Below are 15,828 nucleotides of genomic sequence, written 5' to 3' on the forward strand. Positions count from 1 at the left end.
ACAGAGACTCCCGAAAACGTAGACACAACAAGCGCACGCGCAAATGATGGTTCGGCAGAAAAACACTTCTGATGTGATCACCGTTTGACCAAAATTTGCATCGCTTATAATCGAGTTCTGCACGAAAATATCTTTCAATGATACCCATCCCAGATCAGAGTGATTGGGTCAATTAAACTTGAAATATGCACGAAGATGCTTACGAATTTGAGAGAAAAACTCGGAGGAAAATTTCCCTCAACTACTTGGCTACTCCGTGATGAGAATTTCCCGTCCCGATCAGTGATCCGTTGACGGGAATTCCTGAACTGGAGGAATGCCCAGTAGAAGGTCAACCGCTGCAGCAAAAAGATAAGAAAAGGAGAAAAAGGAAAGATACAAAAAAAGAACGCGATGCTAGAGGAATGAAAGACATGCCGTCATGTTGTAAATGCCGTTTTGAGTAGATTGGAGCTAATTTAGCTAATATCCGGCCATGCTGAAAATGTCCAAAAAATGCGTTTTTGCCAAAGAGCTCCGGGTAGTCAATGCCATCTCCCATTTTCATTTCTCGTGAAAGACGACCTGAGTTTACATTGAACTAACCGGACTAAGTGAGAAGTTTGAGCTCAGTTCTACTCAAGTTTCAATGAGAGTTTCTGCTTATATTTTCTGTTCTCCACTTTTGACGTCGACAAATTTCATACTCCACAGAAAATTAGTGACTGAAGAACATTTTTGTACCAGGGAAATTAAAACTTAATGTTAATCGCCCTCGAATGAACAACCTGATTTGAAATTGAAAGTTCATCAAGTTTGTAATTTATCTTGCCAAGGAAAGACTTTTTTCATTTTTTCAATGGAAAATTACAATTAATACTAGAGCCAGCAAAATTGACACTAAACCTGGGTTAGATTACGTTTGTTTTGAGCGTGATAGACGCTTGTATCAGTTACAAAAGTGTTCGGCGGCGGATGATTCAAACTAAGCTTAGGGCAGCGTATGCGACTGTCGCGTATACTAAGTTTAAACCAATGACTACGTTCTCTGAGGCAGCTTCCAAACTACATCGGAGAAATTAATTTTAAAATGCAGCTTCATTTCTACGGCTTGGCCTACCGTCCACACTAATTCGTCTCGAAAACAGTGTTTCGTTGATTAATATTAACTTCGTTTATTGACATTTGATTATTTAATTAGTCGCGTGATTGACAGCCGATGGCGTAATCGCTAAGTAAGTTGATCTTTAAGTTAGAATGACACATGTTAAAAACCACGAAATCAGAGACAAAGGTCATAAAGCGTTTTGTACCTTACGTTGAACATCACTAACCTGTAGTGTTTTACTGCTCGATCTGCTGACCCGTTTTGCTGACCTGTTACCGAAATAAGTTTGACTGGATATCGCCACAGAAGTAAGTGACCGTTTGTTTATGTAATCCGAATTTTGAGAATTATATTATCCATGCAATTTCATGAATCGCTCGCTATTAGGTTTTGTAAGAATTATGTATCTTATGTATCTTCCTTATAGATCGAATAAAACAATATAAAGATTATACGATTCCGTATCCAGTCATTCATCCGAGTACCATTTTTTCCCCTGTACCAAACATTCGATTTCTATTGCTGACACGTTGGACTGAGGGATAGATGGTTGATGGTTCCCACGTGCTTTGACCTGAGTGGAAAGTAGACACGTAGCCCGATAATGGCCGAAGAAGAGTTGAAAGAAGCGAAGAAAACCCGGAGGAACGCAAAGGCAGCCCTCACAAGATGTGGTAACTGGTTAACTAGCGTAATTGAAGTTAAAAGACCAGGATCAGAGGTAAGAGAAGGCTTAGATAAAGTCGAGAAAGCGTACAATGACCTAGTAGTCAAGCATGAAGGCTACACGAAACTCATAGATAATGATACGAAGTTTGAAGAAGCTGAAATTTGGATGGAAGAATGTCAGGGTTCCTTCATGAACTATGTTATGCGAGCTAAGATGTATTTTGAAAGTTTAGTTAGCCAAGAGCAACAAACGTTGGAAAATGGTACAAATACTGAGAAAACTGCGAGTAATGAATCAAACACCAGCGGAATTTCAAGTATGCAATCTGGAACGGATGTGGTTTCCGGTCCCACCTTTAATGATAATGAACAGATCCCTACTGTTAATGCTGGACAGGAAACCTCACAACCACCCCTAAGTAATGGTAATAATAGTTTGAATGGAAATGTACAAGTTCCAGATCTCGTTAATGATCCCAGTACTTCAAATAACGCCTGCGGTTTTAAGATGGAAAAGCCAAAATTGCCAAAGTTCGCTGGAGACGTGAGAGAGTATGCGATTTTTAAAGCAGATTTCAAACACGCAATTGAAGCCCGGTACACCAAACGAGATTCAATCACGTTTTTACGTACATGTCTCCACGGAAAGCCCCTGGACTTAATTAAAGGGATTGGCACAGATTATGACGCCGCTTGGGAATATTTGGATTCCATTTACGGCGATCCGCGATTCGCGTCGGAAACCATAACACAAGATATCGTTAAGTTCCGCGCGCTGCAAGACGGAGAAGATGCTAGATTTTGTGATCTAGCACACTTAGTTAGGCGGTGTTTTAACACTCTAAAGGAAGTGGGCGTTCCCTGCGAAATAGATAACAGCCACATGTTGTCCATTATTGAACAAAAAATGTGCGCTGACGATCGGAAAGTGTGGTCTAGAGAACTGGAACGAGACGGAAAGAAGGCGACATTACAAGGACTCATAGACTGGATGACAGTGGAGATGAAGTCACGCATGCGTGCAACAGCGCCATTGAGAACCGGTTCAAGCACCCGTTCAGTTAATCATTTCTTGAAAGATGACAGCAGTAAAGGTAACGCAACATGGCACAAACGTTGGATGTGTCGAAACTCAGCCCATTGGCCAGACCAATGTCAGAAGTTCGCTGCTCTCAGTGTCGACGAGCGACTCAAGATAGCCAAAGAGAATCACGTGTGCTTCGGGTGCCTGAAAAGGGCCGGAAGAGAACACAGAATGAAAAATTGCACTCGAAGACAGCGTTGCACAAAACAGGAAAACGGAAAACAATGCGAACATTATCACCATTCACTCCTACACAAAAGCAACGCGATCAGATTAGGAGTAGCGGCTGTCGCGGCCGGTAAGGGGGCTCTTCTTCCAGTTATGTCAGCAATCATTCACGGTCAGAACGGAATCCACAAGAAAGGAAATATCCTCCTCGATACTGGCGCTCAAGTAAGCCTTATCCGGTCCGACATTACGGAGTTACTTGGACTCAAAGGAAGGGACACCTCTGTGACCATAGCAAAAGTTGGTGGAGAAGAGGAAACCATAAGAACGAAGGAATACCGAGTACCTGTCAGTTCTGGAGATGATCACAAGAAGTATTCGATAACTGCCATTGGAATCCCAAACATCAGTGATGACGTTGCCCCAGCTCCAATTACACAGATAACCGAACTCCTAGGACTGTCAAGCGAGAAGATCAGACGTGGAAGGGGACCGATTGATATCCTCATAGGCATTGACCATGCTAACATGCATACAGGCCAAACCAGACAAGCAGGAGAGCTTGTAGCAAGACAAACCCCACTGGGATGGGTGGTGTTCGGAGGCTCATCAGGAAACGTTCAACCAGCGAGTCGCATACTGTTTGTCAAGTACGCTACACCCGTAGACCTATCTGATTTCTGGAAAACAGAGTCCATGGGGGTCGAGGTAAGGCCATGCGTCTGTGAAGCCGACAAGTTAAGCCAAGTGGAAAGAGAAGAAGCCGAAGTCATAAGCAAATCTTGCCAGAAAATTGGACAGCAGTGGATGATCCCATATCCTTGGAAGAGGGATCCGAATCTTCTTCCTGATAACAGATCGTTAGCGCTGAAACGGCTAGAAGCAACAGAACGTCGCCTAAAGTCGAACCCGGATCAAGCCAAGGCATATGACGAGCAGATGACCGAAATGGTGAATATGAATTTCTGCAGGAAGTTATCAGAAGACGAGGTGAAGAATTACAAGGGCCCTGTACACTACATACCGCACCACGCAGTAGTCAGACCAGAAAAGAAAAGCACGCCCGTTCGTATTGTTTTTAATTCGTCCTCCGTGTTCCAAGGTCATAAATTGAATGACTATTGGATGAAGGGTCCAGACCTGCTGAACAACCTATTTGGTGTGGTCCTGCGTTTTAGAGAAAGAGAAGTCGCTCTGGTAGGAGATATATCGAAGATGTACCATCGCATCTTAATACCCGAACCAGATCAACAGGTTCATCGTTTCTTATGGAGAAACCTCGAAACCTCCCGCGAACCAGACGTGTATGTCAAAACTGTACTCACCTTTGGTGATAAACCGGCTCCAGCAATGGCACAGACAGCACTGAGGAAAACTGCAGAAGAAAGCTAGATTACTCACCCTAAGGCAGCCGAAGTCATAACGAAAAACGCTTATATGGATGATATTTGCGATTCTGTTGACACAGTAATGGAAGCAAAACAACAAACTGAGGATATAGACACTGTTTTAGAGAAAGGTGGTTTCAGAGTCAAAGGTTGGATCTCCAACAAGCCCTTAAGAAGTCCGAGTCAGAATGAGAAGATGGATACGGCAACGATGTTTCAAGGATCAGTTGAAGAGAATGTTCTGGGCAGTACATGGAACAATCAGTCAGACACGTTATCGTTCAAGGTGAACTTTGAACTAATAAACCAAATAACAGAAGCTGAACAGCGACAGCCCGAAGTTAAGTTAACGAAGAGATTGTTACTAAGTCAAGTCGCGCGGATCTACGATCCTGTTGGATTCGCCGCCGCGTTCCTTATAAGAGCCAAGATTGGGATGCAAGTTCTTTGGCAAACTGGAGTTGACTGGGACGAGGAACCCCCGTCCGCAATCCGTTACAAGTGGATCGAACTGTTCAAAGAGATGAAGGAACTTAACAAGATAACCTTTCAGAGAAGTTTGTGCTGTGCAAATGCAACCGAACCGCCAATGCTGTGCGTATTCTCAGACGCGTCACAAGATGCTTTTGGAACTTGTGCCTACATCCGCCAGAAAACAAACGGTAACAAGTACCAGGTCAGATTGATTGCAGCGAAGTCACGAGTCGCACCCTTGAAGCAGTTAAGCGTACCGCGATTGGAGCTACAGGCCGCAGTCCTCGCTTCCCGTCTAGCCAAGGCTATAGAGCAGGAGTCCAGGCTAAAATTCAAATCTGTAGCTTTTCACTGATAGTTCGATAACGCTTGCTTGGCTACAAAGCCCTTCAGGTAGCTTCGAAGTTCGCGCGCAACTCGTTGAGCACCGCGCTCTGAACTGAAACTTAAGATTGCAACTCAACTGTTAGTGTCTTTCATAAAAAAACGTCTGTGGAATTTAGCATTGCTGAACTAGTTGATTTGTCCGAAGCAGCTGCAAAGGGTTGGACAGCTAGGTGAGTGCATGTTTTGTTTTTTAGCGATGAAATGTTTGTACGCAAGCTTTACACCTTACATGTTTATAGTCAAGAGAAGACCAAAATTTCTGCCGGGTGTATTATGCTTCTTTGATGTGACCAGTAGAGTTTCCAGCCAAAATGCGGGGATCTTCGCTCAGTCGAAAACTCCAGCATGTAAGAATACTTGAAATTTTGCGGCGGGAAATCAAAATACCGGCAGACCATAATTGTAGAATAAATGAACGATTTTTGAATTTTTGGCAAAACTGCTGGCCGTACATGACTGAAGTTTATAAGTCAAAGTGGTCGAAAATACAATCCATACGCGGTTAGCATCTGAGTTTCAGAATATGAAATTTGACTGTCGTGCGCGGAACTCGGAAAGACCGATGAAAGATGCTGCCGAGGTTGACAATTTTAGGGCGGCGTTGACTCTGGGAATGACCGATCAAACCCGGCCGTCGTAATGAACTCATTGGCATATGCAGAATTGACGTTCTTCGTCTTACGATTACTGACATTACTGGTACGGCTCGGAATAAGTTATTAAAAATACCTTGGGGCTTAATCCACTATGCGTTTTAATTGCCTCGAACTCGGAGTTAACTGAATCTAGAAAAGCGTTAAAGGATCAATCTGCTACACTGGATTTGACAGCTCATAAGGACGAGATAAAATTCTTAATTCAGTAACGTAAAGTACAAAGGCTGGTATTATTGTGAACTTCGGCAAAATTTTCAGGAACCAAGTTTGCTGGTCCTGCGAGCTGGATATTCAGATTCAGACTCGTAACGGAGAGAACATCATCAGTCTCTTGCAGCGCGGACTGGAATTTTGTCTGATAGCTGCCAAAAGTGCACGGTTTATTTTTCCAAGGGCTTTGTGCATGTGCCGAATTGAAAATAGCTATAGTTAACTTAGAGTCTCTTTCTAGCCAACACCATGCTAGCAAACGGAAAGACATATTACGTTTTGACGGATGAAATTATACCGAAGGACAGACCGGACGCAAAGCTGAGTTCTGCCACCAAATGTCTTAAAACTTCCCGTTTCCAGATTAAAAAAAGAAATGAAATATTAATTTCCCGTTTTCTTATCTGTCTCAACTCCTTATTGCGTTACTAAAATAAACTGCCTAGTCGTTCACAACCGACAGAGGCCAGTGACGGTGATAGAGACATATTGGTAATAGTTTGGTGTGGCTATCAGGATGTCTCAAAATTGAGTAGTGTGTGGAACTCGGAGAATTATGTGCGAACTAACGCGTTGAAAGAGGATATGTATAAAATTTTAATAGCGCCAAGGCGTATGAAATTGAAAATTGTTTATTCGTGTGTGAATTCTTTTGTTTTAGTACCCTAGGCCTCGGCGCCATGTCGTCCGTGTTTCTCAGTTTACCTTAAGGGGGGTCCTTCTTAACTACCAATCGGTCATGAATTTATTGTTAAGGAAATCGACGGTTTCTAACCGTCATATTTTGAAACCCAGACCTCCTAAGGATAAGCTTTTTGCACTGATTTGCTCCGTTGAAGCGTCCCGCAAAAGTTTCAAATCAAGGCCAAATTTGAGCAGTCACGGGTTCTGTTTCAGTTTCATACGCCATAGAGCTGTCAGAATTTTATACATATCCTCTTTCAATGCGTTTGTCGGTTGTTTCGAATCTTAATTTGCACATAATTCTCCGAGTTCCACACAGTACCCAATTTTGAGACATCCTGATATCCACACCAAACTAATTCGAACTATTAATCTCTCTCACTGTCACTGGCTTCTGTCAGTCGTGAACGGCTCGACAGGTTAATTTTGTACCAGTAACGCAATAAGGAGCAGAGTCCGATGATATGACGCAAATTGATAATTCAAAATTTTCTATCTACATGCTTAATTCTACGTGTAGGTTTTATGAAACTTGCATTATCATAACGTATTACTGCGCTTTTCAATAACATACGGACTCTAAGATTCAAAGCTCAACCGACAAATGCGTTTTCGCTACCGTCTATCAAATCAGTGCTCGGCGACTCCTCCCAACTTCCGAATACTGCCGAACATTGTTTCGTTGTCTGAACTATGCTCAACGATTTGATTACCGCGCTCGGCAGTAGTCGAAAGCTGAGAGGAGCCGCTGAGCATTTGATTAATAATAATAATAATAATAATAATAATAATAATAATAATTGTCGCGGCTAATCGCCGTCGCAAAGTACAGCAACGACGCAGCTCAACAAGGTCGAACCGAAAGCATACATTGGCGCCTCTGGCAGCCGCTATACGGTCCATGTGTGACCTTGGAGCACAGCTTACAGCCAGCTGGATATCAGCTGTATGTTGGTTTTTGCTGAGAGGGGAAAACCGGAGAACCCAAAGAAAAACCCTCGAAGCAGAGAAGAGAACCAACACAAAGTCAACCCACTTATGGCGTCGGGTCCGGGAATCGAACCCGGGCCACATTGATCGGAGGCGAGTGCTCTCACTACTGCGCCATCCCTGCTTCCCTCGGTTGAAGTTGAGCTTTCAATTTTCGAGTCTGCATGTTATTGAAAGGCGCCGTAACCGGTAGACTTTCTACAGTAGCTTTCCTCTTTTACGAGTAAGCAGTAATTCCATTCGTACGATTATAACGAAGGCTAAGTTATTTCTGATTCGTAACAAAAATCGGAACTCTTCCTCTTTTCTTCATTTATTTCAAAGCAAACTTTCCTTCATTCACCATTTAGCACTGCAAAAACGCTCCAAAATAGCAATCCCTTTGCAACTGCTCTAAATTTCTAATTAAGAAGTACCCAGCCCCTTTAATGAGCCGTAGTAACCGCTGGCCTGAAAAACAGCATCGCAGGCTGATTTCCTCTCGTACCCAGCCCCTTGTAATGGAACCAGATTGGGCTAATTGAGGACGCTGTGCACGCAAACACGATATGGTGTAGTTATTACCGTAGACATTGTTTACTTGTTTTTAAATCCCGTCTTTTAAATCCAGCAGACATGGATAAAATGTTATGGCTCCAGTAAAACCGCCCAACTCAATTTTCTTTCAAGATCTGATAAACATAAAATGGTTAATTTAGATACCTAAAGTCTTGTCGTTCAAAAATTTATATTTTTCGCTCAATAATGAATGTATTAGCGAAACGGCAAGCTCGCTTACATTAGAACGTCTTGCAAATTTTAGCTCTCTGTGATCCAAGGTAGCCATAACTGATTCTTTCATTTTGGCTGACTGTTTTCTGAAAATATTTTTTTTCACACTGCTTGTAATCAGATTCTTTTTATAAGATATGCTGGTTACATATAACAGATAAAACTGACTAAGCCGAATTAAGTTAAATTTAATCCTCTTTCAAGAGTAAATTGGTCGTCGAACTTAAAACCGGTAATTCAATCTCCCGACTTAAGTATATTGAGTATATTGCGAAATATTATTACTATTTCTAACGAAAACAACGAGCGTAGTCGATGCAGCATCGTCTACTACTTAAGTAAAGTCTATGGGTCTTTTCTTTTCAAATGAAGATCCCAAAAATTATTTCCTTATTTGTGCTAAAAGCCCTTATACCTCTTAATCTGACAAACGGAAAACGTCTTCTTTGTTGATCAAATAAATTAGCTTGACTTATAGTAAACACTGAATTATACAACACATTTCCGCTTACGAGATCCGTACGATCGTGTCGATGTTATGCAGATTTCGTGTCTGCTACGATTTGACGCGGGGCGATGCTTAATGTAAACTGCAGTGAGCTTCAACAAGCGATAAACTAAAATCACAAGGTGAGAGGTTTTAACTGAACAGATCGAAAAGGAAAACATTTATTCGCATTTTTCTTGCGTTCTCCGGAAGGGAGTCGGCGGTAATTGTGTTTTCGACATAAACAACGTTTCAAAATTGTTAGCTACTATCACTTTAAGACATCGACCATTCTTCGTATAAAGATTAAGATGTGTTTCTGATGCCCGAAATGAAGGTAAGCAGTTTCTATAAAGGACAGAATTTAACAAGCATAAAATATATGTTTAAAGGTATTCAAAGACGACTTCAATTAAGGTTAGATGACGAACTAGAAGCCAATAAATCGAACATTTTCAGTGTTTGATCGAGCTTTTTTTGGATAAGCTTAGATAATCTAGCCTGGATGTTTAAACCTCTTATCAAGGACAGAGCGTGCTGAAAACTTGCTTTTGATATACGTCGGATCGATTCAAAATATTCACACACTTGAGTAAAGTAAAGCCGCCAGAGGGCGATTTTGGTCACCTTCAGGAAGTGGTTGCAGTGTAAGCGGGATGAATAGCTAAATAAACATGACTGAAGCAGTCACTCTTAATTCAACTAACAGTTGCTGTCTCGAGCTCAAGCGTTTGAGTAACAGAAGCTGACGAAGGGGTTATCCCTGTAAGGTCTGACTGTCTTTGCCAGCAATATTTAATTAACCACTCTGGCATATTTCTCATCTTTTTCTATCACTGTCTCTGTGTGCTGCGCAGCAAACATCTGTTATGGAAAGAAGTCATCTCTTATAGTCAAACACTTCGAGAGATGAAGACACTAAAACGGCTTGCGTTGGCGGGGTAGCAAGAGATTCGCTTTACGTACGGGGTGGACGAATGGTTCGTGTTTAAACTGAACTGCGCTGAAATATCAAAATACAACCGTGATAGCTAAACCACACAGTAATCATGACAAGTGCTGGGTCTTTCACAGACTGATAAGCAAATTAAATTAAGAATTATAAGACTCACTCTCCCAAGCTAAGTCACACATTCGTATATTGAACGAGTTGTTAGCTCTTCGACGGAACGTGGTAAAATAAATGATTGATTGATTGATTGACCGACTGACTGATTGATTGATTGATTGATTGATTGATTGATTGATTGATTGATTGATTGATTGAAGTTACGGGAGAGAGATAACAGGGCAGCTTGAGTAAAACAAGAGACAATGAAGTTATAAACCGGCCTTTGTATTATGAATACATAGGACAGCAACAAGAGTGTCCACTTCCATTAGTCCGGCCACACCAATGCGTCAACTTTTGAAAAAGCGCATAGTTTTTATGTTTCGCTCACGGTCCACACTAACCAATCGAAACCCCATCATCGAAAACGTTGTCCAGAGTAGAGACACTGGAAAACGGAGCTCTATCGTATTATTGCGGACAACGAAAACAGAGACTCCCGAAAACGTAGACACAACAAGCGCACGCGCAAATGATGGTTCGGCAGAAAAACACTTCTGATGTGATCACCGTTTGACCAAAATTTGCATCGCTTATAATCGAGTTCTGCACGAAAATATCTTTCAATGATACCCATCCCAGATCAGAGTGATTGGGTCAATTAAACTTGAAATATGCACGAAGATGCTTACGAATTTGAGAGAAAAACTCGGAGGAAAATTTCCCTCAGCTACTTGGCTACTCCGTGATGAGAATTTCCCGTCCCGATCAGTGATCCGTTGACGGGAATTCCTGAACTGGAGGAATGCCCAGTAGAAGGTCAACAGCTGCAGCAAAAAGATAAGAAAAGGAGAAAAAGGAAAGATACAAAAAAAGAACGCGATGCTAGAGGAATGAAAGACATGCTGTCATGTTGTAAATGCCGTTTTGAGTAGATTGGAGCTAATTTAGCTAATATCCGGCCATGCTGAAAATGTCCAAAAAATGCGTTTTTGCCAAAGAGCTCCGGGTAGTCAATGCCATCTCCCATTTTCATTTCTCGTGAAAGACGACCTGAGTTTACATTGAACTAACCGGACTAAGTGAGAAGTTTGAGCTCAGTTCTACTCAAGTTTCAATGAGAGTTTCTGCTTATATTTTCTGTTCTCCACTTTTGACGTCGACAAATTTCATACTCCAAGAAAATTAGTGACTGAAGAACATTTTTGTACCAGGGAAATTAAAACTTAATGTTAATCGCCCTCGAATGAACAACCTGATTTGAAATTGAAAGTTCATCAAGTTTGTAATTTCTCTTGCCAAGGAAAGACTTTTTTCATTTTTTCAATGGAAAATTACAATTAATACTAGAGCCAGCAAAATTGACACTAAACCTGGGTTAGATTACGTTTGTTTTGAGCGTGATAGACGCTTGTATCAGTTACAAAAGTGTTCGGCGGCGGATGATTCAAACTAAGCTTAGGGCAGCGTATGCGACTGTCGCGTATACTAAGTTTAAACCAATGACTACGTTCTCTGAGGCAGCTTCCAAACTACATCGGAGAAATTAATTTTAAAATGCAGCTTCATTTCTACGGCTTGGCCTACCGTCCACACTAATTCGTCTCGAAAACAGTGTTTCGTTGATTAATATTAACTTCGTTTATTGACATTTGATTATTTAATTAGTCGCGTGATTGACAGCCGATGGCGTAATCGCTAAGTAAGTTGATCTTTAAGTTAGAATGACACATGTTAAAAACCACGAAATCAGAGACAAAGGTTATAAAGCGTTTTGTACCTTACGTTGAACATCACTAACCTGTAGTGTTTTACTGCTCGATCTGCTGACCCGTTTTGCTGACCTGTTACCGAAATAAGTTTGACTGGATATCGCCACAGAAGTAAGTGACCGTTTGTTTATGTAATCCGAATTTTGAGAATTATATTATCCATGCAATTTCATGAATCGCTCGCTATTAGGTTTTGTAAGAATTATGTATCTTATGTATCTTCCTTATAGATCGAATAAAACAATATAAAGATTATACGATTCCGTATCCAGTCATTCATCCGAGTACCATTTTTTCCCCTGTACCAAACATTCGATTTCTATTGCTGACACGTTGGACTGAGGGATAGATGGTTGATGGTTCCCACGTGCTTTGACCTGAGTGGAAAGTAGACACGTAGCCCGATAATGGCCGAAGAAGAGTTGAAAGAAGCGAAGAAAACCCGGAGGAACGCAAAGGCAGCCCTCACAAGATGTGGTAACTGGTTAACTAGCGTAATTGAAGTTAAAAGACCAGGATCAGAGGTAAGAGAAGGCTTAGATAAAGTCGAGAAAGCGTACAATGACCTAGTAGTCAAGCATGAAGGCTACACGAAACTCATAGATAATGATACGAAGTTTGAAGAAGCTGAAATTTGGATGGAAGAATGTCAGGGTTCCTTCATGAACTATGTTATGCGAGCTAAGATGTATTTTGAAAGTTTAGTTAGCCAAGAGCAACAAACGTTGGAAAATGGTACAAATACTGAGAAAACTGCGAGTAATGAATCAAACACCAGCGGAATTTCAAGTATGCAATCTGGAACGGATGTGGTTTCCGGTCCCACCTTTAATGATAATGAACAGATCCCTACTGTTAATGCTGGACAGGAAACCTCACAACCACCCCTAAGTAATGGTAATAATAGTTTGAATGGAAATGTACAAGTTCCAGATCTCGTTAATGATCCCAGTACTTCAAATAACGCCTGCGGTTTTAAGATGGAAAAGCCAAAATTGCCAAAGTTCGCTCGAGACGTGAGAGAGTATGCGATTTTTAAAGTAGATTTCAAACACGCAATTGAAGCCCGGTACACCAAACGAGATTCAATCACGTTTTTACGTACATGTCTCCACGGAAAGCCCCTGGACTTAATTAAAGGGATTGGCACAGATTATGACGCCGCTTGGGAATATTTGGATTCCATTTACGGCGATCCGCGATTCGCGTCGGAAACCATAACACAAGATATCGTTAAGTTCCGCGCGCTGCAAGACGGAGAAGATGCTAGATTTTGTGATCTAGCACACTTAGTTAGGCGGTGTTTTAACACTCTAAAGGAAGTGGGCGTTCCCTGCGAAATAGATAACAGCCACATGTTGTCCATTATTGAACAAAAAATGTGCGCTGACGATCGGAAAGTGTGGTCTAGAGAACTGGAACGAGACGGAAAGAAGGCGACATTACAAGGACTCATAGACTGGATGACAGTGGAGATGAAGTCACGCATGCGTGCAACAGCGCCATTGAGAACCGGTTCAAGCACCCGTTCAGTTAATCATTTCTTGAAAGATGACAGCAGTAAAGGTAACGCAACATGGCACAAACGTTGGATGTGTCGAAACTCAGCCCATTGGCCAGACCAATGTCAGAAGTTCGCTGCTCTCAGTGTCGACGAGCGACTCAAGATAGCCAAAGAGAATCACGTGTGCTTCGGGTGCCTGAAAAGGGCCGGAAGAGAACACAGAATGAAAAATTGCACTCGAAGACAGCGTTGCACAAAACAGGAAAACGGAAAACAATGCGAACATTATCACCATTCACTCCTACACAAAAGCAACGCGATCAGATTAGGAGTAGCGGCTGTCGCGGCCGGTAAGGGGGCTCTTCTTCCAGTTATGTCAGCAATCATTCACGGTCAGAACGGAATCCACAAGAAAGGAAATATCCTCCTCGATACTGGCGCTCAAGTAAGCCTTATCCGGTCCGACATTACGGAGTTACTTGGACTCAAAGGAAGGGACACCTCTGTGACCATAGCAAAAGTTGGTGGAGAAGAGGAAACCATAAGAACGAAGGAATACCGAGTACCTGTCAGTTCTGGAGATGATCACAAGAAGTATTCGATAACTGCCATTGGAATCCCAAACATCAGTGATGACGTTGCCCCAGCTCCAATTACACAGATAACCGAACTCCTAGGACTGTCAAGCGAGAAGATCAGACGTGGAAGGGGACCGATTGATATCCTCATAGGCATTGACCATGCTAACATGCATACAGGCCAAACCAGACAAGCAGGAGAGCTTGTAGCAAGACAAACCCCACTGGGATGGGTGGTGTTCGGAGGCTCATCAGGAAACGTTCAACCAGCGAGTCGCATACTGTTTGTCAAGTACGCTACACCCGTAGACCTATCTGATTTCTGGAAAACAGAGTCCATGGGGGTCGAGGTAAGGCCATGCGTCTGTGAAGCCGACAAGTTAAGCCAAGTGGAAAGAGAAGAAGCCGAAGTCATAAGCAAATCTTGCCAGAAAATTGGACAGCAGTGGATGATCCCATATCCTTGGAAGAGGGATCCGAATCTTCTTCCTGATAACAGATCGTTAGCGCTGAAACGGCTAGAAGCAACAGAACGTCGCCTAAAGTCGAACCCGGATCAAGCCAAGGCATATGACGAGCAGATGACCGAAATGGTGAATATGAATTTCTGCAGGAAGTTATCAGAAGACGAGGTGAAGAATTACAAGGGCCCTGTACACTACATACCGCACCACGCAGTAGTCAGACCAGAAAAGAAAAGCACGCCCGTTCGTATTGTTTTTAATTCGTCCTCCGTGTTCCAAGGTCATAAATTGAATGACTATTGGATGAAGGGTCCAGACCTGCTGAACAACCTATTTGGTGTGGTCCTGCGTTTTAGAGAAAGAGAAGTCGCTCTGGTAGGAGATATATCGAAGATGTACCATCGCATCTTAATACCCGAACCAGATCAACAGGTTCATCGTTTCTTATGGAGAAACCTCGAAACCTCCCGCGAACCAGACGTGTATGTCAAAACTGTACTCACCTTTGGTGATAAACCGGCTCCAGCAATGGCACAGACAGCACTGAGGAAAACTGCAGAAGAAAGCTAGATTACTCACCCTAAGGCAGCCGAAGTCATAACGAAAAACGCTTATATGGATGATATTTGCGATTCTGTTGACACAGTAATGGAAGCAAAACAACAAACTGAGGATATAGACACTGTTTTAGAGAAAGGTGGTTTCAGAGTCAAAGGTTGGATCTCCAACAAGCCCTTAAGAAGTCCGAGTCAGAATGAGAAGATGGATACGGCAACGATGTTTCAAGGATCAGTTGAAGAGAATGTTCTGGGCAGTACATGGAACAATCAGTCAGACACGTTATCGTTCAAGGTGAACTTTGAACTAATAAACCAAATAACAGAAGCTGAACAGCGACAGCCCGAAGTTAAGTTAACGAAGAGATTGTTACTAAGTCAAGTCGCGCGGATCTACGATCCTGTTGGATTCGCCGCCGCGTTCCTTATAAGAGCCAAGATTGGGATGCAAGTTCTTTGGCAAACTGGAGTTGACTGGGACGAGGAACCCCCGTCCGCAATCCGTTACAAGTGGATCGAACTGTTCAAAGAGATGAAGGAACTTAACAAGATAACCTTTCAGAGAAGTTTGTGCTGTGCAAATGCAACCGAACCGCCAATGCTGTGCGTATTCTCAGACGCGTCACAAGATGCTTTTGGAACTTGTGCCTACATCCGCCAGAAAACAAACGGTAACAAGTACCAGGTCAGATTGATTGCAGCGAAGTCACGAGTCGCACCCTTGAAGCAGTTAAGCGTACCGCGATTGGAGCTACAGGCCGCAGTCCTCGCTTCCCGTCTAGCCAAGGCTATAGAGCAGGAGTCCAGGCTAAAATTCAAATCTGTAGCTTTTCACTGATAGTTCGAT

At 42.5% G+C, this 15,828-nt stretch overlaps 4 protein-coding genes across 4 annotated transcripts; all 4 read left to right on the plus strand.

The window, feature by feature from the left end:
- Nucleotides 1–819: 819 nt before the first annotated feature.
- LOC149118193 (uncharacterized) lies at nucleotides 820–6,483 on the plus strand. Its single transcript, XM_089291299.1, has 2 exons — nucleotides 820–1,395; nucleotides 1,515–6,483. The coding sequence occupies exon 2, from the start codon at nucleotides 1,692–1,694 to the stop codon at nucleotides 4,398–4,400; it is 2,709 nt and encodes a 902-aa protein (XP_089147425.1). The 5' UTR covers nucleotides 820–1,395; nucleotides 1,515–1,691; the 3' UTR covers nucleotides 4,401–6,483.
- Nucleotides 4,446–5,225, plus strand: LOC149118194 (uncharacterized). The gene has a single exon (XM_089282378.1). The coding sequence runs from the start codon at nucleotides 4,446–4,448 to the stop codon at nucleotides 5,223–5,225; it is 780 nt and encodes a 259-aa protein (XP_089138504.1).
- A 2,243-nt stretch (nucleotides 6,484–8,726) lies between the features above and the next one.
- LOC149118195 (uncharacterized) lies at nucleotides 8,727–14,994 on the plus strand. The gene is made up of 2 exons (XM_089291305.1): nucleotides 8,727–11,989; nucleotides 12,109–14,994. Exon 2 carries the CDS (start codon nucleotides 12,286–12,288, stop codon nucleotides 14,992–14,994), a length of 2,709 nt encoding a protein of 902 aa, XP_089147431.1. The 5' UTR covers nucleotides 8,727–11,989; nucleotides 12,109–12,285.
- A 45-nt stretch (nucleotides 14,995–15,039) lies between these two features.
- On the plus strand, nucleotides 15,040–15,819 carry LOC149118196 (uncharacterized). Its single transcript, XM_089282434.1, has one exon. It carries the CDS (start codon nucleotides 15,040–15,042, stop codon nucleotides 15,817–15,819), a length of 780 nt encoding a protein of 259 aa, XP_089138560.1.
- Nucleotides 15,820–15,828: the final 9 nt, after the last annotated feature.

Source organism: Orbicella faveolata, unplaced genomic scaffold (assembly GCF_042242905.1).
Source record: "Orbicella faveolata isolate gen_17 unplaced genomic scaffold, um_ofav_v1 contig_1, whole genome shotgun sequence".
Classification (NCBI taxonomy): Eukaryota; Metazoa; Cnidaria; class Anthozoa; order Scleractinia; family Merulinidae; genus Orbicella; species Orbicella faveolata.